Source organism: Chiloscyllium punctatum, chromosome 3, assembly GCF_047496795.1.
Source record: "Chiloscyllium punctatum isolate Juve2018m chromosome 3, sChiPun1.3, whole genome shotgun sequence".
In the NCBI taxonomy this organism is placed as follows: domain Eukaryota; kingdom Metazoa; phylum Chordata; class Chondrichthyes; order Orectolobiformes; family Hemiscylliidae; genus Chiloscyllium; species Chiloscyllium punctatum.
Genome location: NC_092741.1, coordinates 125,062,547 through 125,088,493, shown reverse-complemented (window position 1 = coordinate 125,088,493; position 25,947 = coordinate 125,062,547). Strand labels below are relative to the sequence as shown.

The 25,947-nt window shown below is 39.1% G+C and overlaps 1 protein-coding gene across 2 annotated transcripts in view; it reads left to right on the top strand.

Moving 5' to 3' along the window:
* lrrc1 (leucine rich repeat containing 1) overlaps positions 1–25,947 on the top strand; it is a 179,367-nt gene that overhangs the window by 57,055 nt on the left and 96,365 nt on the right. For both annotated transcript variants that reach the window (XM_072560262.1, XM_072560270.1), the window contains exons 3-4: positions 4,791–4,869; positions 11,952–12,041. In XM_072560262.1, the coding sequence (XP_072416363.1) occupies positions 4,791–4,869; positions 11,952–12,041 (169 nt within the window). The remainder of the gene's footprint in view (positions 1–4,790; positions 4,870–11,951; positions 12,042–25,947) is intronic.

The following is a 25,947-nucleotide window of genomic DNA, read 5'->3' as shown; positions in this document are numbered from 1 at the left end:
AGTTTTAAAGGATTTGTGAAGTTAAAGAATTCTGGAAGAGAACAGGATGTGTGTACAATGGGTCCTCACTTACCTGTCATTGCACCCAATCCATTGATCCTTAAATTACAAGAATTTGACCATTAAAATACTTGATACTGAACTCTTTAAAATAAACCTGTAAGAAATAGATATGTTCGAATTTTGAGACAGAGACCGATTAAAATTTTATGGAATTCACCTTTTGAAAGACTAAAATACTAAAAATAGCTAAATTTGATTGAGTAAACTGGGAAGTATATCTAAAGCTCAATGGGACTGATCAACAAGTGAGCTTCAGTGAAATACATGGGATTTAATCAATTAATAAAACAGCAGCAATTTGTTTGTTAATTTTCTGCATTCATCTCATCCTTTGTAATTTAATGCTCTCGCTGGAACTCTGCCATTGGCTGTCCCACTTTTAAGTGTTGTTCGCTCGCACTACTTCTCCTCAGACTCACTCTTTCTGCTCTCATTAACTGAGTTATCTGTTCTCCTACTCTTGTTTGTTCATCTCTTTCACTCCCTCCCCATGGACTTCATCTCATTCGTGATGAAGAATATCTGCATTGAGACTATTACAATATTAGCAGATGTGTGAGAGAATTTGATGCTATAACACAGATGAGTACAAAGAGAAGCCCCCTCCACTTTGATTCACTCAACAATATGCCTCAATGTTAATTCCCAAAGGAAAAATGATCATACTTTCTATGTTATTCAGTTTTAAGTGTGTTTGAGAGAATTCAACAATTATTGACAGAGCAATTTAAAAACTGAAAAGGGATAATCAAAAAGCATTTCGCATAAGACCTTCTGTTACTGAGAGGAGGCTTTCATCCTCTCAAATAATTCTTAACAGAGGTCTTAAGAGTTGTAAGGCTAGTGTCTCACTCACTGCATTAGCCATAGGTTCAAATAATATTTAAGTATGAACTAATGCCTGCTGAATATATTCAAGGAATAGTGATAGTGAAACGATCGTGGGTCTTTCACTTGTGTCTATCAGCATAAATTTTGAGCAAGGTGATATTTGAAGTGACGGAGATTCAAATCCTTGAAGTTGTGATACTTAAATTGCTGTATGCATCATAGTTTTTAGAAATAGATTGTAGCAAATTGATGAGCTTGAGATCATTGTCTTTATAAAGCTGAAAGAACTGCAGATGCTGTAAATCAGAACCAAAAATAGAAATTGCTGGAAAAGCTCAGCAGGTCTGGCAGCATCAGTCGAGAGAAATCAGAGTTAATGGTTCAGGTAAAGTGACATTCCTCAGAACAGACCCTTCCTCCTTGTCTTTTATGTCTTGGCCATTTTGTTAGTACTGTTCAACTCTAAATTAACTCTTCGCTATAACTTGCTGTGGGTTTGGAGTCACATGTAAGCCAGACCAGGTGAGGGTGTCAGATTACCTTCCCTGAAGGGCATTAGTGAATCTAATAGGCTTTTACAACAATCGGCAATGGTGACATGGTTGCCATTGGCTGGCTGTTAATTCCAGCTTTTCAAGAGAGACTTTGGTTATCTGTCACAGCAAGATTTGAACACATGAGCCCAGGGAGGGTAGGTCATGCTTCACAAACCTTAGAGTTTTTTGAGAAGGTGACCAAACAGGTTGATGAGCATAAAGCAGTTGATGTGGTGCATATAGATTTCAGTAAAGCGTTTGATAAGCTTCCACATGGTAGGCTATTGCACAAAATATGGAGGCTTGGGATTGGTGATTTGGCAGTTTGGATCAGAAAATGGCTTGCTGAAAGAAGACAAAGGGTGGTGGTTGATGGGAAATGTTCATCCTGGAGTTCAGTTACTAGTGGTGTACTGCGAGGATCTGTTTTGGGGCCAATGCTGATTGTCATTTTTATAAATGATCTGGATGAGGGCGTAGAAGGATGGGTTAGTAAATTGCGGATGACACTGAAATGGGTGGGGTTGTAGATAGTGTCGAAGGATATTGCAGGTTACATAGGGACATAGATAAGATGCAGAAGTGGCAAATGGAGTTTAATGCGGAAAAGTGTGAGGCGATTCACTTTGGAAGAAGTAACAGGAATGCAGAGTACTGGGCTAATGGTAATATTTTCCGCAGCGTGGATGAGCAGAGAGACCTCCGTGTCCGGGTGCATAAATCCCTGAAAGTTGCCAACCAGGTTGAAAGGGTTGTTAAGAAGGCATATGGCGTGATGGCGTTTCTTGGTAGGATTGAGTTTTGGAGCCACAAGGTCAAGCTTTAGCTATACAAGACACTGGAGTATTGCGTGCAATTCTGGTCACCTCATTATAGGAAGGATGTGGAAGCTTTGAAAAGGGTTCCGAAGAGATTTACTGGGATATTGCCTGGTATGGAAAGAAGGTCTTCGGAGGAGAGGTTGAGGGAACTGAGGCTGTTTTTGTTGGAAAGAAGGAGGTTGAGAGGTGACTTAATCGAAAAGTAAAAGATAATCCGAGAGTTAGATTGGGTGAACAGTGAGAGCCCTTTTCCTCACATGGTGAAGGCTAACTTGAGGGGGACATAGCTTTAAAATGAGGGATGACAGATATCAGGGGTAGTTTCTTCACTCAGAGTGTAGTAGGGGTGTGGAACGGCCTGCCTGCAACAGTAGTAGACTCACTGATGTTAAGGTCATTTAAATGGGCATTGGACATACATATGGATAATAATGTAACGGTGTAGGTTAGATGGGCATCAGATTGTTTTCACAGGTCGGTGCAACAACTATGTTCTATGTTAAGTTCTGTTGAATTAACAACATGACTCAATGTGAAAGCAAAGACTCTACAAAATGGTTTTCCCTATAGATCTGTTAGGAGAAACGTCGCTGCTAAAGTTCTCAAATTGTCTATCCTGTCTGCTGTTCCCTTTTTGTTTTTCCTCTGCAGTAAAGGATTATGATTCTTCTGCCAGCATCCTTTTGAATAGAACATGAATGATGTAGTTTGAACAGTAATTAGAGTTAGGATTTTGTCCTGTTTTGTGTGACTAATGCTTTGTGTAACAGAAAAGCTCTTATTCTTAGAAGCATTTACGTTTGGGGTAATTATCCTCTAACAAAAAGATGGCATACAGTTCAAAACAAAAACTGGAGATTTTTGAAGACCAAACGTGCATTGAAACTTCTTTACTTGCTGGCATGTGGAGTAAATTCTGATGATGTACAGCAGTAGCCAGTAAGGTTTTGTAATATGAGGAATCAATGGAACAGACGTCACTGCTTCAGAAGGCTCCCTATTTTCCGGGTAAAAAGAACATTTGCAGTGTTTTTCTATGTCTTTTGCTTTATCACTCCAACAAATACATTTGAATTTTCACGATAATGTCATCCAAGTTGGGTCCAGCAGAAAGTCAGTGTTCTGCTGTACATGTACCTTGAGGTATCTTTAAGATTAGTATTAGCATAAATAGAACTCTTAGCTGAAAGTCTTCAGAATGTCAAAATATGACTTCATTTTTCATAACTTTGTTATAGTTTCAAAAAGATTAGACAAAACTATGAAAATGTTAAAAGATTTGAAAATTCATATTCCTCAAAGTGTAACATTAATTGTCATTTGAGATTCCATTGGTTAATGCGCTGCTTTAACTATCATTTTAAAATCTGCACTGCTTTAACAAGGTAATTTTCATTTTAGTTATGTAAAATTGAAACCTTTGGTATATGGAAAGTCTTAGATTGCAATAGTATGCAGAGTTTAGCTGGATCAGATTCTGCCTGTCTTTCTTGTGTTTATGTTTCTTATTAATAGTTGAAATGGCTCATTGTATATTTGCCAACCCATCCCCCATCTCATATAATTACGATTATAATGCTTTGACTGAGTTAGAATATTGTTTACTATTGCTGTGAATCAGCTGAATATGATGTACGCATAATCGTAGATTGACAAACATTATGTACTCATATCAGTAGATTGATTATAAATTATTATAGCAGATGTTTTGGACTGAAAGCTAACCTCCTACATTCCAGAATCTAGAGCTATATGGCATTGAGCAATATGCCTCATCAGATGTGTCTATAGGTTCAGGGCAGATTCATTTATAGTTGATTTCCTTGCTCCTTGAAGGGGAGAAAAAGACAAAGAGGAGTTCTTATTCTTTCAAATATGCCAGTGTACAGAGTCATAGAGATGGACAGCACGGAAACAGACCATTCGGTCCAACTCGTCCATGCCGACCAGATATCCCAACCCAATCTAGTCCCATCTGCCAGCACCCAGCCCATATCCCTCCAAACCCTTCCTATTCATATACCCATCCAAATGCCTCTTAAATGTTGCAGTTGTACCAGCCTCCACCACTTCCTCTGGCAGCTCATTCCATACACGTACTACCCTCTGCGTGAAAAAGTTGCCCCTTAGGTCTCTTTTTATATCTTTCCCCTCTCACCCTAAACCTATGCTCTCTAGTTCTGCACTCCCCAACCCCAGGGAAAAGACGTTGTCTATTTATCCTATCCATGACCCTCATGATTATTTACTATGTTTTGCAACAGACAGTGTGTTGCTGATAGTCATCTGTAATTTGTCAAGCTCCTGAGAAGGCTTCACGAAGAAGTTTACTGTCTGTTGGGTGCAAAAGATCAGTTATACTGCATGTTTGGTATTAATACAGGAGTTTAATATGATACAGTATTGTGTATCTTGAGTCCATTTTGACATCATGTAATAAGATTGCTGAGACTTGGACCTTGATTTGTTTGGATGGATGACAAGTTATGCAGAATTTTGTTGCCATGTATATGACTAATTTAATCCTTTCTAATTGCAGATATTATGGAAATTCCAGAAAGTATCTCATTTTGCAAATCATTGCAAGTAGCAGATTTTAGTGGCAATCCATTGACCAGGTAAAAAGAACTAGAATGCGGGAGCCTTATGTTTGCATATTGTTTTATTCTGAGTGATTTGTAGTTGATATTAAGAACTGCTATCATTGAGTTACAATTTTGGCAGCATAACTGAAATTGTAACTATTAAGACACTTGAGGAATTTTGTTATTTAAAGTCAGTTTGTTGAAAATATTTTGAAATCTTGGTATTTATTTTCTGAATTTGAATTCACAATCAGTCAATATGTAGTTAGGGAAGGGAGTGTGGTACTGTGCACTCTGAAGTATTTGTTCCTCAAATGTTTTAAAATAAATTCTTCTCTAATATAATTTGCTTTTCAGATTCCCCAACGGCAGTAGAAAGAATATTTTGCATGCATGAGGGAATTGTTGATAGATATATCAACTTTGTGAACCGTTTTAAAACTCACGTGGGTAACAAAATGATTTTATTTAAGATCCTCAAACATCCCAGAGTCTGATTTATGGCCTATGCACCTGTGAAGTCAGCCAGTCACACATTTCCCGAAGAGACAGGCAAAACATTGGAAGTTATTAATTCAAGAGGGAGGAACAGTGTAAATATACCTAGAACCAGAGCCTATAAATTATGAGGAGAGACTTAGTGTAGAAAGGAACTTGTTTAGTTGGAGAAAATAAATCTTAGTATTTGGTGCAGGTGTTGAATTTTAAGCAGTATATATAAATGGGATTGTAAAATCTTTTGCACAGAGGCCACTCAATCCATTGTACCTCTGCTTGTTCTTTGAAGAACACGTACTTAGTCCCACAACTCAGCTTTTTGTCTGTGCCCCTGTAAGATCCACATCTTCAAGTACCTGGCAGCCTATGTGAGGAGCCACAGGATACTAAACGATTATTTTGGATCAGTTTACTGTGGAGAAGGACATAGAAGATATAGAATGTGGGGAAATAGATGGCGACATCTTGAAAAATGTTCGTATTACAAAGGCAAAGGTGGTGGATGTCTGAAAGTGGAGAAATCCCTGGCACCTGATCAGATGTATCAGAACTTGTGGGAAGCTAGGGGAGTGATTGCTGTACCCCTTGCTGAGTCATAGTTGAGGGGCCAGAAAGCTGGAGGTTGATTGACGTGCCACTATTTAAGAAAGGTGGTAAGGAAAAGCCAGTAAGCCTGACATTGCTAGGCACGTTGTTGGAGGGAATCCTGAGAGATAGGATTTACATGTATTTGGAAAGGCAAGGACTGATTAGGATAGTCAGCTTAGCTTTGTGCATGGGAAATCATGTCTCTCAAACTTGATTGAGGTTTTATTGAGAAATAACAAAGGATCGATGAAGGTAGAGCGGTAGACATTGGTCTATATGGACTTCAGTTAGGCGTTCGACAAGGTTCCCCATGGGAGACTGGCTAGCAAGGTTAGATTTCATGGAATACAAGAAGAACTGGATACAGAACTGGCTCGAAGGTAGAAGACAGAAGGTGATCGTGGATGGTTGCTTTTCAGACTGGAGGCCTGTGACGAGTGGTGTGCCACAAGGAGTGGTGCTAAGTCCACTGCTTTTCATCGTTTATATAAATGATTTGAATGTGAACATAGGAGGTATAGTTAGTAAGTTTGCAGACGACACCAAAATTGGAGGTGTAGTGGACAGCGAAGAAGGTTACTTGAGAGTATAACGGGATCTTGATCAGATGTGCCATTGGGCTGAGAAGTAGCAGATGGAGTTTAATTTCGATAAATGCAAGGTGCTATATTTTGGAAAAGCGAATCTTACCATTAAGTGCATAAATCCTGATAAGATCCTGGGGAGTAATGCTGAAGAAAGAGACCTTGGAGTGCAGGTTCATAGTTCCTTGAAAGTAGAGTCATAGGTAGGTAGGATAGTGAAGAAGGTGTTTGGTATGCTTTCTTTTATTGGTCAGAGTATTGAGTATAGGAGCTGGGAGGTCATGTTGCAGCTGTACTGGACATTGGTTCAGCAACTTTTAGAATATTGCATGCAGTTCTGGTATCCTTCCTATTGGAAGGATGTTGTTAAACTTGAAAGGGTTCAGAAAAGATTTACAAGGATGTTGCCAGGGTTGGAGGATTTGAGCTATGGGGAGAGGCTGAATAGGCTGGGACTGTTTTCCTGGAGCGTCGGAGACTGAGGGGGTGACAGTACAGAGGTTTTTAAAATCATGAGAGGCATGGGTAGGGTAAATAGATGAAGTCTTTTCTCTGGGGTCGGGGAGTCCAGAACTATAGGGTGAGGGGGAAAGATATAAAAGAGACCTAAGGGGCAATTTTTTCATGTAGAGGGTGGTACGTGTGTGGAATGAGCTGCCAGAAGAAGTGGTGGAGGCTGTTACAATTAGTGCATTTAAAAGGTATCTGGATGGCTAGAAGAATAAGAAGGCTTTAGAGGGATATGGTCCAAGTTCTGGCAGATAGGACTAGATTAGTTTATGATATCTGGTTGGCATGGATGAGTTGGACCAAAGGGCCTGTTTCCGTGCTATACATCTCTGACTCTATGACTATGAGCACCTCCCTAATAAAATGATTTGCAGAATCAGCTTGCATTATCCTCATCTGTAGAGAGAGTGTGACCACATCGAGTGCTAGGGGAAAAAAGTTCTCCTCTCCTTTCAAAGTCTTTTGCCAATTGTTCTGAATCCATGAACTCTGGTTACTGACCCACTTGAGGAAATAGTTTCTCTGTACCTATTCTGTCAAAACTCTGATCATCTTGAAACCTCTTAACTTTCGCTGCTATAAGGAAAAAAAGGATCACACTGATAAACCTCCTCCTTCCCAATATCTTTACATCTTTCCTGAACTGTTGAATGCAAAGTTGTCCACAGTATTTCAGCTGATGTCTAACTGTGTTTTGTGATGTTTTAACATAATTGTTTTCCTTTTGTAACTTATCCCTTTATTTGTAACTCGAAGTAACCCAGTGTCTTCTTGTTACGATGTGGGATAAACCCTCCTGCTAAATTTAAAGCAGCAACACCGAAAAGATTTATTCCCTACAGTAATCTGTGAAAACTTGAAAGGCCATGAGCTACTTAAAGTAAAAATTAACAACTTTATTTCTTAAAGTATAATAGAGAATAATTAACTGACAATTATTTACAACTCCTTCCTCTAACCTCTATCTTTTACATTCCCCTCTACAATACTGGTCCGATAAAAATCCCAATTGAGATTTATCAAACATAACTTCTTATCTCAAAACCAGGCAGCTTTTGGTTCTTCTCTGTATTCCTGTCGTCTTTTCTTCTTGGGGACTCTGCATCACAGGATACTGATACATAAGGTACCTTTAAGCAAGCAATTTTTCCGGCAGTCTTTACATACTGGCGGCTTGGCAGGTCTCCTCCCAACTGTTAAATTTTCCTGGTCTTGTACCCCCAAAGTATCAGCCGTGTCATTGGCTTTTAAGATGGTCAATATATTCAATTCAAACAAGATTGAGGTTGGTATTTTGGGGTATAATTTAAACTGATTAGTTGAATTTGAATTTGTTTTTGTCTTCAGGCAACCAGCTAATCGAGTTATTCAACCAAATGTTGCATTGCATAATTTTTTCAGAACGTTTGGCTCCGTCAGATAGTTCTACTCACAAATAATTTCCTTAATGTCACCTTAATGGTTTGTGTATATGGATACCAAAGTTTCTCCACTCGTCAACATATTTTACAAAAATCTGCTCTTTATAATATATTTTGTCTTTTCATCTTTCCCAAAAGTACATCACTAAACACTTCTCCACTTGTAACTCCATCTGTCATGCTTCTGTCCAGACCACCATCCTGTCTTTTACCTTCCTGAAGCTGAAAGTTAATCTCATTGCGTGCTATTTTGGCAAGTTTTGCAATACCAGCAAACATTTTAATATTGCTGTGTTCTGCTAAATCTACTGTAGAAAAATTAGGCAAAAAAAAATTGGTCTAAACCAGAATCTTTGGTAACTCCATTACAAGCCATCACCAGGTCTGAAAATCGTCAATTGGCTCCAACTTTGCTTCCTCCCTTTGTGCCAATTTCATAAACATATCACACCGTCCCCTTAATTTCATAGTTTTCCATCTTTTTAATAATCTTCCTGTTTGCAAGAAATTCAGTCAAGAACCATAAAAAGTCCATATGTACAATATTTACTGCACTATCTTGATCAACCCTTTTGTCTCATGAAATAATTAAATCAAGTTAATTTGATCGTATTTCCATTTAATAAATTCATACTGGCTGACCTTGATTAATTCATGCTTTTCCAAATGAAAGTTTGCTGTTGATAACAATATTCCATAACCTCCTGACAACTCCTGTTAGGCTAACTGGATTGGTTTCCTATTCATCCTTTGGCCATTTTGTGAGTAATATGAACAAGGTTCCACTCCTCTGGAATATTTTCATTATCAAGCTCAGCTGTTTGTGCTTAATGTATTTGGAAAATGTGTTGAGATTTGTTTTAAATTGCCTGCTAGTCTTTTTAACTTCTCTTTGCCACTCCTTTTAGTTTTAAAATTGAATTGTCACAAAAAGAACCCCAGCCGCTACACTGTCATTTAGGGAAGGAAATCTGCCATATCTATTTATTTTAGTCTGTATGTGACTCCAGACACTTGGCAATGTGGTTGACATTGAATTTCCCTCTGAAATGGACAAACGTATACCATTGCTAACTTGTAGGCAAGTTGGCTATGCTGCAATGTTGCTTTGTCAGCAAAGCCCACCTCCTATAACTTAATTTTTAGAAGGTCTCATACTGTGCCATATTCCATTTGAATTGTTTCTTTTCTCGAAACCAGGTCCAAATGGTACTTCATTAACAAAACCAAAATGTGGCTGATGCTGGATCTATATAACTTAGAAGGCAGCATCTTTAGAAACAAGTGAAACAGAACTAATGTTTCCGTTATCACTTTTAAGGATAATGGAGTTCTTGAAGATTTGCTGACCTGAAAAATTATATCTGCCTAGTTGCTGCCAGATTTACTGAGTACATCCAGCATTTTTAGTTTTTCTTTCAACACTTGGACAGGAGATACATTAATAAAGTTTCCTGAATTCCAGCCAAATGGAATTCTGGGGCATCAAGTATGCTTTTTTAAATTTTGAACAGTAATATAGTCCTCAATCTGTAATCCATCTTTTCCTTTCCAATCATTTTGGAATGCTTGATAACCAGGAATATTTAGCACAATTTTCTAACATAAAAGGAAAATACTTTGCATTCTGGAGATATAAAATAAAACAAAGTTTTTGAAGTTACTCGGAAGTTTGGGCAACATATGTAGGAAGATAGACTGAGTCCAATATGACTCCTGTTCAAGATTCAATTCTTATTTGGTTTGGGTCTTGTCTCACTTAATGATTAAGTAAATCAGTCTTTGAAATTCCTGTGGAAACTGCTTTCTCATTTCTACCAAAATGGAAAGATTTTTGGCCACTGATGCTAATTAGAGCTGTTCACTTTAATAGTCAGATTAACTCTATACCCCACTACTCTAACAGAAATGTTTTGTATCAATCAATTCTATTTTTCAGCTTTTCAAACAAGTGTAATATTTTAAATTATTTTTTAAAATGTTAAAAGTAAATCAAAAACAAAAGCGAAGGCACAATATATGACTTGAAAACAAACACTGAATTGTGATACTACATTTAGCTTTATTGAAGCATGTTCATGGCTTGGTAAATGGATTTATGAATGTAACGTTGAGGAATCAACTCCTATTATAAACTTCAGATGAAGCAGAGGGTGACAGAATGTACAGATACAATTCTGTGTTTCAAGTCACATATTGTGCCTTCGCTTTTGTTTTTGATTTACCTTTAACATTTAAAAATATAATTTAAAATATTACACTGGTTTGGAAAACTGAAAAGTAGAATTGATTGATACAAAAAATTTCTGTTCAGCATCCTGACAAGGAAAATGGAGGGATTAAAATGGCTCCTACCAGCAGGTGCATATATTGATGGTGTGACAACTTCACATCACAAATGTAGGAAAATATATTTTTAATTGAATATTTAACCCAAATGTTCGCTGATGTGACTTGCAGGAAATAACATTTTGTGGATATGAAATGTACAGATGTAGGTCATATAAAGTGTTAAACGTCATGAGGACAGTGCTCTGCGAATCAAGTAGTGTTAGTTCCAGAATCATTGCAAAAGTTGAAGATATTATAAAATGAGCAAAATTATCCAATTTTCCTGTCTTTTAAACTAAAGTTGACAAAAAGCACAGACCTGGTTTCTTTACTTAACCAGAAGTATTGTTTATCAGAAATAAATAGATTCTAGCTGCAAATAACTGATTATGACTCTATTAATTAAAATTTTAACTGCTTATAAACTGCTCCTACACAGATGTACAGATAGATAGTCAATGGGAAAAAATAACATCGGTGAAAGGAAAGATTGGGAAAGTAGTTCAATTGTCCCTTAATCACTAGGTTTGCTGAGATGGTCCTTTTGGCTTCTCCAGATACTTTCAGTTGATTGCAGAAGGTATGGGGTTGCTGGGGTTCATATTAAAAAGCCTCTAGCCTACTGGTTAAGAACCTCAAGCTTACAGCAATTGCTGAGTGAAACATTAAACTGGCTTTCTAAGGACTTAAGGTGGTTTCTGTAGAGAAAAAAGACTGCTGTCATCCTTGTGGAGATCTGATGACTTCTTCCAAAAACATTCTCACCCGCAAACTGTTTTGCTATCTGGAAGCCAATCATTTAGTTGTTGGCAGGCAAAATGCCTTTGTAATTAATAACTCGTCACTGGGCTATACCAGATGCCAATTGTTGCTGGCTAAAACTCCATTTGTAACTTGATTCTAACCTGTCTGCAGTCCTTATCCCCACTGCTTAACGCACAATAGCATAAATGGCACTTAAAATGAGATTTAGATTATTTGCTTTTAAAAAGTACAGCAGTCTTTCAGCAGTCCTTTTTTTTGTCCTTTTACCATTTCACTTCATAATCAAAAATTAAAAGAAATAAAAAGACATCGTCTTTACCATACATTATTTGATGTGTTTTCAAGCTGTGTCCAAACTTATTGATCGCTGATGTGTGCAGAGCATTATTGTTATTCTTGATAATCTATTTGTTCACAGGTTACCTGAAAGCTTTCCTGAGTTGCGGAATTTAACTTGTCTCTCCCTGAATGACATCTCCTTACAAGCGCTTCCTGAAAATATTGGAAAGTAAGTTTTCTTCGCTGTGGTATGTGTAGTTCAAACACAGTCAAATCATTTAGATATTATTTGTTATTTAGAAATGTTATTCCCATAATTGTTTAGAACCTCCACTAACACAACTGTTAGTGCAAAATAACTGAATGTCGTTAACTGGCAGTAGTCACAAAATGTACTTTTTTTTTGTCTTTTGAAAAAGGCTAAGTCAGATGAGGGATCAAAAAGAAAACAGTCCAGTGGATCCAGAGTAGAAAGCTGAAATACGAAGTGGGCACTTGATTTCTAGTCTCACTAAAAAGGAGAACACTATTAAAAGACACAATAGAAGATGAAAGGATAAAGACATTGCCTGTGGTAAAAATGGATGAAAAAGTGGTATTTGAATTGCTCCCAGTGCTCAAAGAAAAGTCACAAAATAGGATATATTGTAAGTTGCTGGGGAACATAAGTATAAAAATTATTGAGGTTCTGGTCACAATCATTCAGTTCTCCTTTGACATGGGAGTGGTGCAGGAGAGTTGCAAATGTTATTACACTTCTGTTTAAAATCGTCAAGCAAGATAAGCATGGTAAATACAGGCTAGTCTGTCTGATATTTGTGGTCAGGGTTAATCAAAGACCACACACTAGGACACAACTGTTTGTCACTTCGAAGAACATGGGATTTTAACAAACAGCCAACATCAATTTGTTCCAAGCAAAGAATTCAAAGAGGGAAGTAATCCAAATGTTGAAAAGTATATGAAGTATTCTGATGGAGGAGATAGGGAACAATTCCAGTAATCAAAGAACATCAGTTTAAAATAATTACAGGTTATAGTCAAACAGGTTTATTAGAAAACACAAGCTTTCAGAGCCACGCTGCTCCTCTAGCTGCTAGTGAGAGGGGACCTCAGATACAGAATTTATAAGTAAAAGAGCAAAGGGTCATAGAACTGATGCAAACGAATTAAACATACCTAAAATGGCTGTTAAGTTTTTAATCATTTGCAATGGAGCTGCTGGTTTCAATTGATTCATATGCAAATACCAACATTTCTTTCAAGTCACTGCTCCGAGATAACTTAAGATTTTATCATTATACTCAATATCAACAACTGCCAATTTCCAGGCACCATCCTACAACTCATCTGCTTCGTCATTGATCAAGTCTTCACCTTTGACACTCGGTTCTTCATCCGACATGAGGAACAGCCGTGGGGGCCAAATTTGCAACCCAATGTGCCAATATTTTCTTGCACAAGTTTAAACATGACTTTTTTGTTGCACAGGACCTCTGACCAACACTAGATACCAAGTACGTTGACAGCATTTTCTTCCTTTGGATTCATGGTGAGGATCACGAAAGTAACTAAATAGTGTTATCAACAAGTTTCATCCCTCTATCAACAAGTTTCATTCCACCATCAGACTTACTATGGACAACTCTTTAGAATTTGTCTCATTTTTGGACACATGTATCTCCATCAAGGATGGCCACCTCAATACCTCATTCTACCGCAAGTGTACAAATAACCTTGTGATGCTGATTTTGAGTTTAAAAATGGACGATGGAACCTGGTATATGTGGGATTTTTTTTTGGAATGATCCAGAACAGATTATATGAATGCAAAGAGAACAGAATTAATATTGGGAAGGAATATTAATGTTAATTTTGATAAAAATGTCGGTTAAAAATCACAGTCTTAGGGAAGTACAAATTCCTTGGATTGTTGGTACACCTAAAGGCAAAGGGCTGAACCTTGCATTTTTTTGGCCAGTGGTGAGTTGCATCAAGTTTTATGGAAGTTTTTCTCTGAGGCCTAGTGTTTTTTTTTTTGCTGTATCTCGTCAAACTTGTGTAATTAACTATCTTTACCGTCCTGTTGGCAACCCTGACTTTGATTCCAAGCTCAACTTATCACATGCCGTTCCTGGAACTCAGCACTATTGGGATAGCCAAAATTAACTGGCATCCCATGCACCCACACCATTTTTAAAAGCCCATTATACACCGGAGAAAAGCTATTGGTTTGAAGCTGCTTTGCACTTTTCCTGACATTGGACCCCAACATGATAGATGGGGAAATTGTCACCCTGTTGAGCGGGTAGGGACCTGGAGGACTGCTTTTAAGTGTGGTGCAGGTGTGGACTTCGACATACGCCAGGATCAGCAGAGGAAGTCACAATGCCAAATCATGCCATTTTTGTCTGAGGTTGCCAACCGAATTAAAGCAGTCTTTGCTGAATGCCCATCAATATAGCACGATTGTCAATCGCATTCGCAATTCTACCAGCATATATCTTGTCTCTACCTCATATTCACTCTATATCTGCTATTGTATCTGCCTCCTGTCAAAGCTCATGCCCTTATATAGTCACTATTGCCTTCAACGTCTTCCCTTGCTTTCAGTCATCCAACTCACGTTCTGACACCACTAACCCTCTATAGCAATTACCTGCTCAGTACTTGGATTGCCTTCCCATCTGCACTAGAAATAACAACTGTGCTAATTGCTTTCATTTCTCTGAATACCTATGCCTTATTCTTAGAGCTAAACAGGCAAAAAGTGTCAAAGTGGGTAGAGGGCATATTGTGCTCCTCACTGCTGTGTACAAAGCATCCTGGCTCCAGTGCTCCAAGTGGCTGGCTGACTGTGTTCAAACCTCTGGATTGGCATCAGAGGCTGCCCTTGACTTAATGTGCTGGGTCCCCTGACTGAGGGCTGTTGCCCTTGACTCAGCTGAGGCATGTTGACATCATGGCAGGCAAGCTTCTGGCTTAGTATTTGTGCTAAATGGCAAGATAAGATAGACGTAACATGAGCCTGATATCTTTGGCGGAGGGGATTGGAAGTGCAAATAAAAACAAGGCAAACTAGGGATAATTAGAGTATTCAGGTAGGTTGAGTGAATGAGTACTAAGAGAGCAAGCTGAAAGCCCAGTGGTGCAGTCTGGCCCAGTCAAATAGCTAGGTGTGGGTCCCTGCACAAAGTCTTTGCAGCAGGATTGCAATGATAGTTGCCAGTTCAGCACTGAAATGTAGTAGTATCCTGGAAGTGGATCTGAACTGTGCCATGAAGGTTTCAGAGGCTGGCACATATCAGATGCCGATGTGTGTGCCTAGTGCTAATGGAATGTGCCCTGACGTATCAGTGACCAGTGTCTAAGAGCAAGCAATCAGCTGGATTTGCCAGATACCCGCTCTGATTTCCATGACAAATATTCTTTATTTCCAGCTTGTTGAGCACGTTTAATAAATAGGAAGCTGAATATTAGTGAGGCAGACTGGGTTTTCAACAAGGTGTTTAACAAGCAACAAACCCCCTTAATTGGTGACTCATTGTTGCCCAGCAAGAATCTTGCAATACTGTTTATAACATAACAACTAGGAGCAGTGTAGGACATTTGGCCCTTTAAGCCCACTCTGCCATTCAATAAAATCATGGCTGATCTTTCTGTGGCCTCAGCTGCTCATACCTGCCCTCTCAGAATAACCCTTAATTCCTTATAAAATGCCTATAGATGGCATGAGATGCTCCCTTTAATCAAAATCAATTTTGCCGGGCACCTCATCCAATTCTGGCACAAATCTCATTATAGCTCAAGATACTCAGACCTCTTAGTCCACCCTTTGTCTTTGCAATTGGTGAGAACAACTTGTTGCAAACCTGAAGAAAGATATTGGCATCCAACAATCTCTGCGCTGTGAATTTCACCTTCTCTGACAATTTTTGCTCGCCGTGATGTCATCAAGTAGGCTAACCAAACAATTTTCACATGCAGCACACTAGGAGATAGAATCCACTTGATATTCTTCATCTTTACATTATTTTAAGCAATGCATGAAAGACTGGGATGTCACATGGGGTGAAGGAAGAAGCTGAAATATTAAACTTCTTTTTATTGTTTTAGCTATCGCAGTGTATCTATAATTTAGTGGGGAAAAATAATATTCCAAACTTTAAAACTTGCTTTCCAGGGCTTGAGAGGTTGTTAAATAGTAATTATGAACTCAACATGCTATTAAATTCTACCCTAGAGTACAGGAATGCAAGTTAATGGTCTATTAGGTACACTCTATATTATATTGTTTCACCTAAAGCTTTCTTCCAGTTTGTAACAGTTTTCTAGAAATTTTACATTGAGACTGATAGTTTCAAAATGGAGCTTCATACCAAATCAGTATTTGCTAAGATTTACATCTGCAGCCCCTTGAACATCAAATGCTGTGGAGTTGCAACGATTTATTGTCAGCATCTTCTGTATTTATATATTTTAACTGCACAGATGCAGAATACAGAAACTGCTGTTAGTTTTGCAGTTGTTATGCAGTGAATGCGAACAACGTAGCTGTCATTGGAACTATTTGCCACAATCTGCTGTTGTTTCAAAAGGGTAACAAGACTGCGGGGCACTCCGGAATTACTGGGAATTTGAAAAGCATGTGGTATCACACATGGCCCTCGTGAAAGGAATGCGTTTTTGGTCTAATCTGCTACATCATCATCTTTTACCCTGCCTTGTCCTATTACTGACTTTCCTGTGTACAACCAGCATCCTGTTTTGTTATTTTTTTGTTTTAATATTTCCAGGATTTTTGATTCCAGTGCACTATTATCAAATCGACTCCACCCATTATCGCTCTTTGAATGAACAACTTTGTGACCTCAGTTTTGTTTTGGCTTTGCTTGTGTAAACTAGCGGTCCAGTGTAATGCTGCAGCTCATTTTCTAGAATTAATCTTTTTTTCTTACAAAATATTTTAAAATTTTAAATGTTACACTGTTATTTCTGCAGCAATTGTTTACACAAACTTTTCTGAAATGGTTGTTCTCATCCTTTCTGTTACCAGGCTTAGTTATTCATGTGCAGTATTATTTGTTTTAATTTGGAGATGCCCATTTTATTATATCCAAAACGTCTCCGCTTGACGTCCGACACCTTGTTAGCATTCAGTGAGGTTAAAGTCTTGGCAACATGATCCTGCATTTTTAGGCATCTGTTTTATTCCTACATTTGCAATGCCTTTTTATTTTCCTTCATAAGCCTTGAGCAGCAAACGGTGCTAATTAGTAACAAAAGCTCACGGGGTGGAGTGGGGAGGATGTTTCTTGTGTAAAACGTTATAATGTAGGGTGTGGTTAATAGACCATTGACTTGTATTCTGTGGAATCTAGACTAGTTGGAAGGACCAAATGAAGCTATAAGAAGCATCAGCGAGGTTTACTTCACTAATTGTGCATGGTGTCAGTGCTGAAGATAATCAGAGTTCTATTATTTTATAATCTGTTTAAAATCTGATTCACATCAACTAATTCTGTTGTTCTTCATTCAAGTTTCTCTTTGTATGCAATTCTAATCTTGTATGTAGTTCTGAAAACCTGACCATTTAACTTTGATAAACTGCTATGAGTGCATTTTGGTTATTAAACCAGTAGTTGAGCACCGCATCTGACTTTTGTGACTGTAGATTTAAATGGCTGTGCTCAGCAGTGATTGGAAAGCATTCTAAATGGTTCCACTTCTCACTTATATTTGTACCACTATTAAGCTAGATCATGGTTTGTCTACCTCAATTTCATTTTTGTGCTCTTTCCCCCATATCTCTTTATGTCTCTAATAATGGAAATTGTTCACTTCAGTTTTGTGCATACTTGATGAATGAGCTCCCATAGTCCGGAGTTGGGTAGTGAATCTCAAAGATTCACCATACTGAGTGATGTAAATTTTCTCGTTTGAGTTCTAAATGCCTACGCTTCGTTCTAAGACGATGTCCTAGAGTATGGATGGGAAACACCCTTCCTTACATCTACTCAGTTGAACCAGTGGATAAATTTGTATTTTCAATTAGATCACCTTTGATTTCTCTAAGGTCCGGAGAATACAGGTCCAGTTTCTTCAATCCCACCTCATCGGACAATCCTGCCATCACAGATGTCAGTATAGTGAAACTTTGTGGTTCTCTATGGCAAATATATTTTTCCTTGGGTCAAGAGACCAAAATCGTATGAATGCTCCAGCTGTGGTCTGTAATATTTCTGTAATCAAATTCTATTGCAACAAAGACGCTCTGAATTACTTGCATGTTAGTTTTTAGTGACTCATGAATGAGGACAGCAAGACCCTTAAGGCATCAATGCTTATCAAACTATTAGGAAATGTTCTGTTTTTCCGACTAAAATGGATAACTTCACATGTTTCCACATGATATTACATCTGCCATATTCTTTCCCACTCACGTAGCCTGTCTACAGTTCCTCTTGAAGAGTGATTGCAGTTTCTTTACAACTTGTGTCATCAGAAAATTTGGAAATAGTACATTTGGTTCCACATTTAAATATTTGAATTAGATTGTAAATATCTGGGGCCCAAGCAGTAATCCTTGCAGTACCCCACTGGTCATAGCCAACAACGAGAGAATGACCCATTTATTTCTCTCCTGCTTTCTATCTGTTAACTAGTTCTCGATTCCATATCATCTAATTTAGTTTACTTAGCTCTTGTATGGGATGCTATTGAAAATTTTCTGAAAATCCAAATACAGTACACCACAACCACTGGTTCTCCTTATTGATTCTGCTAGTTCTACCCTCAAAACAAGTTCAAAGCCTTTGCAGTGTCTCCAACAATTTCTTGACAGTACATGTAGTGAATCAAATTAGCTTAGATTGGAGGAGGCTGAAATGAATCATTTACCAGGCACTTCTGACTGAAGATTGTTGCAATTGCTTCAGCCTTGTCCTTTGCATTGATGACTTACCTCCTCCATCATTGAGAATAAGGATATTTGCAGAGCATCCTCTTTTAGTTAGTTATTTAATTGTCTACTACCTTTCACAACTGGATGTGGCAGGACTTTAGGTCTTAATTCAACAACCAACAATTCAGATATGATAAACCCTGTCTATCACTTGGGTGTGCAATTTGACATACGAGTAGACTTTATTTGTAGCTTCATGGTTTGACACCTAAGTTTTAGGTATGCTTGAGTGCTGTTCCTGCACTCTTCGTTAACCTGGGATTGATTCTCAGTCTTGATGATGCTCGAGTGGGAAGACTTTGCAAGATCGACAAGGTTGAATTTGCCATTGTTGTTTTCGCAGCCTTAATCAATGCCAGGTTGTCCTTTTTTCTCAAATGAGATTTTTTTAATGATTGATAACTGATTGGCTTGTTAGGCCATTTCAGAGGGCACTTAAATGTTAACCACCTTGCTGTGGGTCTGGAGTCATATGTTCACCAGACCAGCTAAGTTCCCCTGACTGAAAGGGCTCAAATGAACCAGATCATTTTTTTATACAAACAGCAATGGTTTAGTGGTTATCGTTATTTTTTAATTTCCAAATTTTTATTTTAAATTCAGATTCCAACATGTGCCATGGCACAATTAAAACCTGGGTCTCTAGAGCATTTTCTATGTGTCTGCTTTACTAGTCCAGCCACATTACCACTTATGCCATCTCCTGAATAATAGATGCTAGCATTTCCCCATGACTGACGTCAGGATAATAGGTCTGAAGTTCTCAATTTTCTCACTCCTTAGTTAAATATCTGTCCATTTGCTATCATCAAGTACTATTTCAGAATCTATGACTACCACCGCATTCATAATCTCTACTTTCACCCTTTTTAATGTAATACATGTGTTATAGCATGAGTCACTGGAACCTTTACATTGAGTTTATACAGCTTGGGTACTTATCTTCCCTTTATTGTCTTTTCTTAATAATTGGTGTCTATCCCTGTTGACTAGGTTGTTATGGATGTTATTGGGGGCGACTTCTAAAATACCCTGTTGCATTTTTAGATTTGCATTTTCAGCTGGAAAATGCTTTTCTTTAGATAAAATGAGCAAAATTTCATTTTAGTACTGCACTTTGTCTACAGATGTGTTTACTATATTTAGAAAGATACTATGAAGGATTTATCTGGATTTTAAGCAGATTATAGGTTTGTAGTAAATTTGACTAATTCATACTAACACAACTAAGGATGGTCATTGCAATGTCAGTAGTTTTAAAAGCCTCATTATTAAGAATAAGGGTGACTTGGGTTAACAGTAGTCAAATGCATGCACAAGGGATTGAATAGTGTACTCCTGTTCTTATGTTCCTAGGCGCACTTGGTTTTAAGGAACTTCTTAAGAAGGAATTAGCAAAGGAATTCCAGACTTAGCTAATTTTGATGGCTGAAGATATGGGCACCAGTGGTAAAATGTTTAAAATCAGGAATGCTCAAGAAGATAGAATTGAAGGAAGCGATATCTAACTGATTCTAGGGTGGGAGGAGGTTCTCGTAGGCAGTCCCTCAGGATTGATGATGAGTTGCTTTCATTATGGTTTGATGGGTTCTGAAATGGTTGAGAAATTCAGTGCATGATTGGTAAACTCTGCCACATGGAGAGTAAGTGGTCCTTGCAGGGTTGGATGCATGAATTTTTAAAAATAACTTTCCACGTGTGATGCCTTCCTGAATGGACCTTCTTTTTATTTGGCCACAGATCAGAGCTCCTGTGAATCAAGTAGGATGCGTTCAGGACATCACAAAGACATTTCTGCTGTCCTTAGGGAGTTTTCTACTATGATGAGTTCAGGGTAGAACAGTCACTATGGAAATCTAATGTCATGTATGAGTGACATGTGTTTATAGTGATTAGCACCTTGATGTTGGCCAAGTTAACTTGGGAAGAGAGTGTTGCAGTTTAATTGTCTATCTTGCCAATGGGTTTGGAGGAACATGTGAAGCCATAAATGGTTTGAGGTGACAGCTGTAGATTAGCCATATATTTGCAGGTAGGAATATGATGATTAATGCTATCTGATTACCCTTGACTTGAGTTATGAGTTTGTGATCCTGGTCCTCAAGTACTCTATTCCTCGAACAGTTATAGGGAGGGGCTGACTAGGCTGGAGTGTTGGAGGCTGAGAGGTGACCTTATAGAAGTTTATAAAGTCATGAGGGCATGGATAGGGTGAATACCAAGGTCTTTTTCCCAAGGTAAGGGAGTCCAAAACAAGAGGGCATAGGTTTAAGGTGAGAGGGGAAAAGTTTAAAAGGGACCTGAGGTTAACTTTACCATGCAGAGGGTGGTGTGTGCAAGGAATGAGACACTAGAGGAAGTGTTGGAGGCTCGTACAATGACAACATTTAAAAAGCATCTGGATGGGTACTTAACTAGGAAGGGTTTAGAAGGATATGGGCCAAATGCTGGCAAATGGGACGAGATCAGTTTTGGATATCTGGTTGGTGCGGACGAGTTGGACCGAAGGGATTCTATCCATGCTGTATGACTCTATAACTCTGAGCTGAAGGCCAAGCATATGCTGTTTTGGCCTTTGTTGAAATGTAAGACCTTTTTATTTTTGTGCGTTGTAAAATAAAAGTTATGGACTGAAATGAAAACAATTGTTTTAAAACTCGTGCATTAACAGACTGCTGTGAGATTGCTTTCAAAAAGTAAGCAACCTGACACATGGAAGCATTGTTTAAATAGCTACTTAAACAAGCAGTAATTGAAGATTAGGTTGTTCTGTATTCAGATGGAAGTTTGGTTGGCTACGAGAAGTTGATTTCTGTGGCTAAAAATCATACAACGTCAGGTTATAGTCCAATACGTTTATTTGGAAGCACTAGCTTTCGGAGCACTGCTCCTTCATCAGATGGTTGTGGAGTGTAAGATCGTACGACACAGATATTATAGCACATATTTACAGTGTGTTGCAACTGAAATTATAGATTGAAAAGTACCTGGATTGTTCGTTAAGTCTCTAATCTTTTAGAATTACTATATTGGTTTTGGTTCTTTCACGTTTAAATCCCAGAACTTTTTTTTGAAAAGTTACATTCTCAAGTGAACTTTAATAGGTGCCATGTTGTCTCAGATAATGCAATGAAGGTGTGAGGTGCCCTGTGTGAGGCTTTCTGTATCCCAATGTTCAGACTGATTCTATTTCTAAAAAAGGGATTTACAGATGACATTTTTCTTCCTCTGGACCTAGGACGTGGAGTCACTGAAACAACTACATCGTGATATTAACGAATTTCATCCCATCATCAAACTCACCATGGACTACTCTCTGCTATCTGTCTCATTCTTGGACACATGCATCACTAAGGATGGGCATCTCAGCACCTCACTCTACCCTAAACCCACAGATAACCTCACAATGCTACACTTCTCCAGTTTCCATCCAAAACATATTGAAACAGTCATCCTCTATGGACAAGTCCTATGCATACACAGGATTTGCTCATATAAGGAGATACATGACTGGCGCTTGGAAGTACTGAAGGATGCCCTCATCAGGACGGGATATGATGCTCAACTCATTGACTGCCAGTTCCGACGTGCCACAGCAAGAAACTGTAATGACCTCCTCAGGAGACACACATGAGCTGCAACCGAAAAAGTTGTTGTCCAGTACATCCCAGGAGCCGAAAAACTACGCCATGTTCTTTGCAGCCTGCAACACATTATCAATGAGGAGGAGCACCTCGCCAAGACCTTCCCCACGCCTCCACTTCTCACCTTTAAACAACCACCAAACCTCAAACAGATCATTGTTTGCAGCAAAATGCCCAGCTTTCAGGACAGCAACCATATGGCCCTGTCACAGCAGACACCGCAAGACCTGTCAGAGCGTTGACATGGATACCACCATTACACATGAGGACAACACCCACCATGGCAGGGTACCTGTGTGACTTGGCCAATGTTCTCTATCTCATACGCTGCAGGCAAGGATACACAGAGGCACAGTATATTGGTGAGACTGAGCAGAGGCTATGGCAATGGATGAATGAACACCGCACAACAATCAACAGACAGGAGTGTTCCCTCCCAGTTGGAGATTGCTTCAGCAGTTCAGGACATTCAACCTCGGACCTTCGGGTGACCATCCTCCAAGGCGGGCTTCGGGACAGGCAACAACGTAAAGTGGCTGAGCAGAGGCTGATAGCCAAGTTCAGTACCCATGGGGATGGCCTCAACTGTGGGACCTTGGGTTCATTTCACACTATAGGTGACCCCACAGACAGTCTCACACAGAGCACCTCACACCTTGATTGCATTATCTGAGACAACATGGCACCTATTAAAGTTCACTTGAGAATGTAACGTTTTTTTAAAAAAAAGTTCTGGGATTTACATATGAAAGAACTGAAACCAACAAAGTCATTCTAAAAGATACGAGACGTAACAAACAGTCCAGGTCGATTTCAATATAAATTTCGGTTACATCACACGAAATGTTTGGTATCATTGTGTCTTACGATCTTTACTCGACAACCATCTGATAAAGGAGCAGAGCTCCGAAAACTAGTGCTTCCAAATAAACCTGTTGGACCTGGTGTTGTGTGAATTTTTAACTTTGTCTGTGGACCACTAACGGGTTTTCATTGACAAAGGCCTTTTGCCTGCCAGCAACCATATGATTGATTCTTGGATAACTGAACTTTTAGAGATTGGGGAAAAAGATACGGAGGAGTCATCAGATTTTTCACAGCTTTTAAGCTGTTTCTCTTTTCTCTGCAGACAAGATTCATGTTCCATAAGACCATAAGACATAGGAGTGGAAGTAAGGCCATTCGGCCCATCGAGTCCACTCCGCCATTCAATCATGGCTGATGCGCATTTCAGCTCCACTTACCAGCATTCTCCCCGTAGCCCTTAATTCCTCTAGACAATCTGAAAGAGACCAGTTTATTCTTTCTTCAGTTGCTGTAAGCTAGTGCTTTTAGCTGATAAGTCAGATAACTATTATAAATGGACCAGCCACTTTTATGCCATGTACAAACTCGTGGAAGCATTCAGGAGAGGAAACAGCACGAGCCAACTCAACAGATCTTGTGAACCAAATCCATTACACTGCTTTCACAATTTTTTCTCCAGCCATTCTTTTTTCCCCATGTCTGCCAGACAAATCTGTCTGTGTATGCAAGGGGACTGTATGGGGATTAGATTTTTAACTAGCTCTGTTATATTGCAACGGTTTATAACTGCTTACCTGTAGTTAGAATCTAATTGGTTGTAATAACTAGCAATTCTTGTTCAGTGCAGAAACCTGGTCTGTGCTTTCTATAAACCTTCATCTGAAAATCAGGTAAATTGGGGAATCTTTGTGCACTTCTTAAGAAATCTTTACATTTTGTGACCACTTGAGGAATAGTGGAGCTTGATTTCCAGCACACCACCCAATGAGTTGTGACAGAGAGTAGGTACTCAAGATATAGATGTTGGTCCATTTTTACATGACATTGCTATTTATCTTATTCGATGAAAGATTAGCATTAGAAACGTTTGGGCATGGAAGGAGTTGAAAACAAGTTAAAGAATTTTGATGATGAGCTAATGCAGCCAAATCATGCTCATTGATGATTGGTGAGTAGAGGGTGTAATGTGGTGGGTATCCTTCACAGGAAAAAAGTGACCTCGCTGTGCTTTTCCCATCATTGTACCTCAGCTTCAATCTGAATGAACCAATCAAAAATGCACTTGTAAAATGTTTCCTATTCACGTGTCTTGCCATCCTAGAATGTTTCTTGATTGCAGGTTCTAACTTATTGCCATGGTCAGGGTTGCATTTCTCTTGGAAAATCAATTCCCTGTACACACTCCCCTGGAGAGTAGTGGATGAAAATCCGATGATGCTGTTGGCAAATCCTTTTAAATAGTACGTCGGGTTCCAAGAGATCAATTGTGTTCGGGGACTCTCCAGTCCGGGGTACAGACACATTTCTGTGGCCAGCAGTGAAAAATCAGAATGGTGTATTGCTTTCCTGATGCCAGGATCAAGGATGTCTCAGACAGGATGCAGAATGTTCTCACAGGGGAGCGGGGCCAGCAAGAGGTCATTGTCCACATTGGAACCAGCGACATAGGAAGGGAAAAGGTTGAGATTCTGAACGGAGATTAGAGAGTTAGGCAGGAATTTAAAGAGGAGGTCCTCGAGAGTAGTAATATCTGGATTACTCCTGGTGGTACGAGCTAGTGAGGGCAGAGCAGATGAATGCATGGCCGAGGAGCTGGTGTATGGGAGAAGGATTCACATATTTGGACTGTTGGAATCTCTTTTGGTGTAGATGTGACCTGTACAAGAAGGACGGTTTGCACCTAAATTGGAAGGGGACTAATATACAGGCAGGGAGATTTGCTAGAGCTACTTGGGAGGATTTAAACTAGTAAGGTGGGGAGGTGGGACCCAGGGAGATAGTGAGGAAAGATTTCAATCTGAGACTGTTACAGCAGAGAACAAGGTAGAACTGATCAATTAGACTGCATTTATTTCAATGCAAGAGGCCGAACAGGGAAGGCAGATTAACTCAGGGCATGGTTAGAAGCATGGGACTGGGATATCATGGCAATTACAGAAACAAGGCTCAAGGATGGGCAGGATTGGCAGCTTAATGTTCCAGGATACAAATGCTACAGGAAGGATAGAAAGGGAGGCAAGAGAAGAGGGAGAGTGGCTTTTTAATTAGGGATAGCATTACAGCTGTGTTGAATGAGGATATTCCTGGAAATACGTCCAGGGAAGTTGTTTGGGTGGAACTGAGAAATAAGAAAGGGATAATCACCTTATTGGGACTGTATTTATAGACCCCCAAATAGTCAGAGGGAAATTGAGAAACAAGCTTGTAAGATGATCTCAGCTATCTGTAAGAATAACAGGGTGGTTATGGTAGGGGATTTTAACTTTCTGCGACCCCGGTGGCTCAGTGGTTAGCACTGCTGCCTCACAGCACCAGGGTCCTAGGTTCGATTCCAGCCTTGGGCAACTGTCTATGTGGAGATTGCACATTGTCCCTGTGTCTGTGTGGGTTTCCTCCGGGTACTCCAGTTTCCTCCCACAGTCCAAAGATGTGCAGGTCGGGTGAATTGGCCATGCTAAATTGTCCATAGTGTTCACTGCATTAGTCAGAAGGAAATGGAT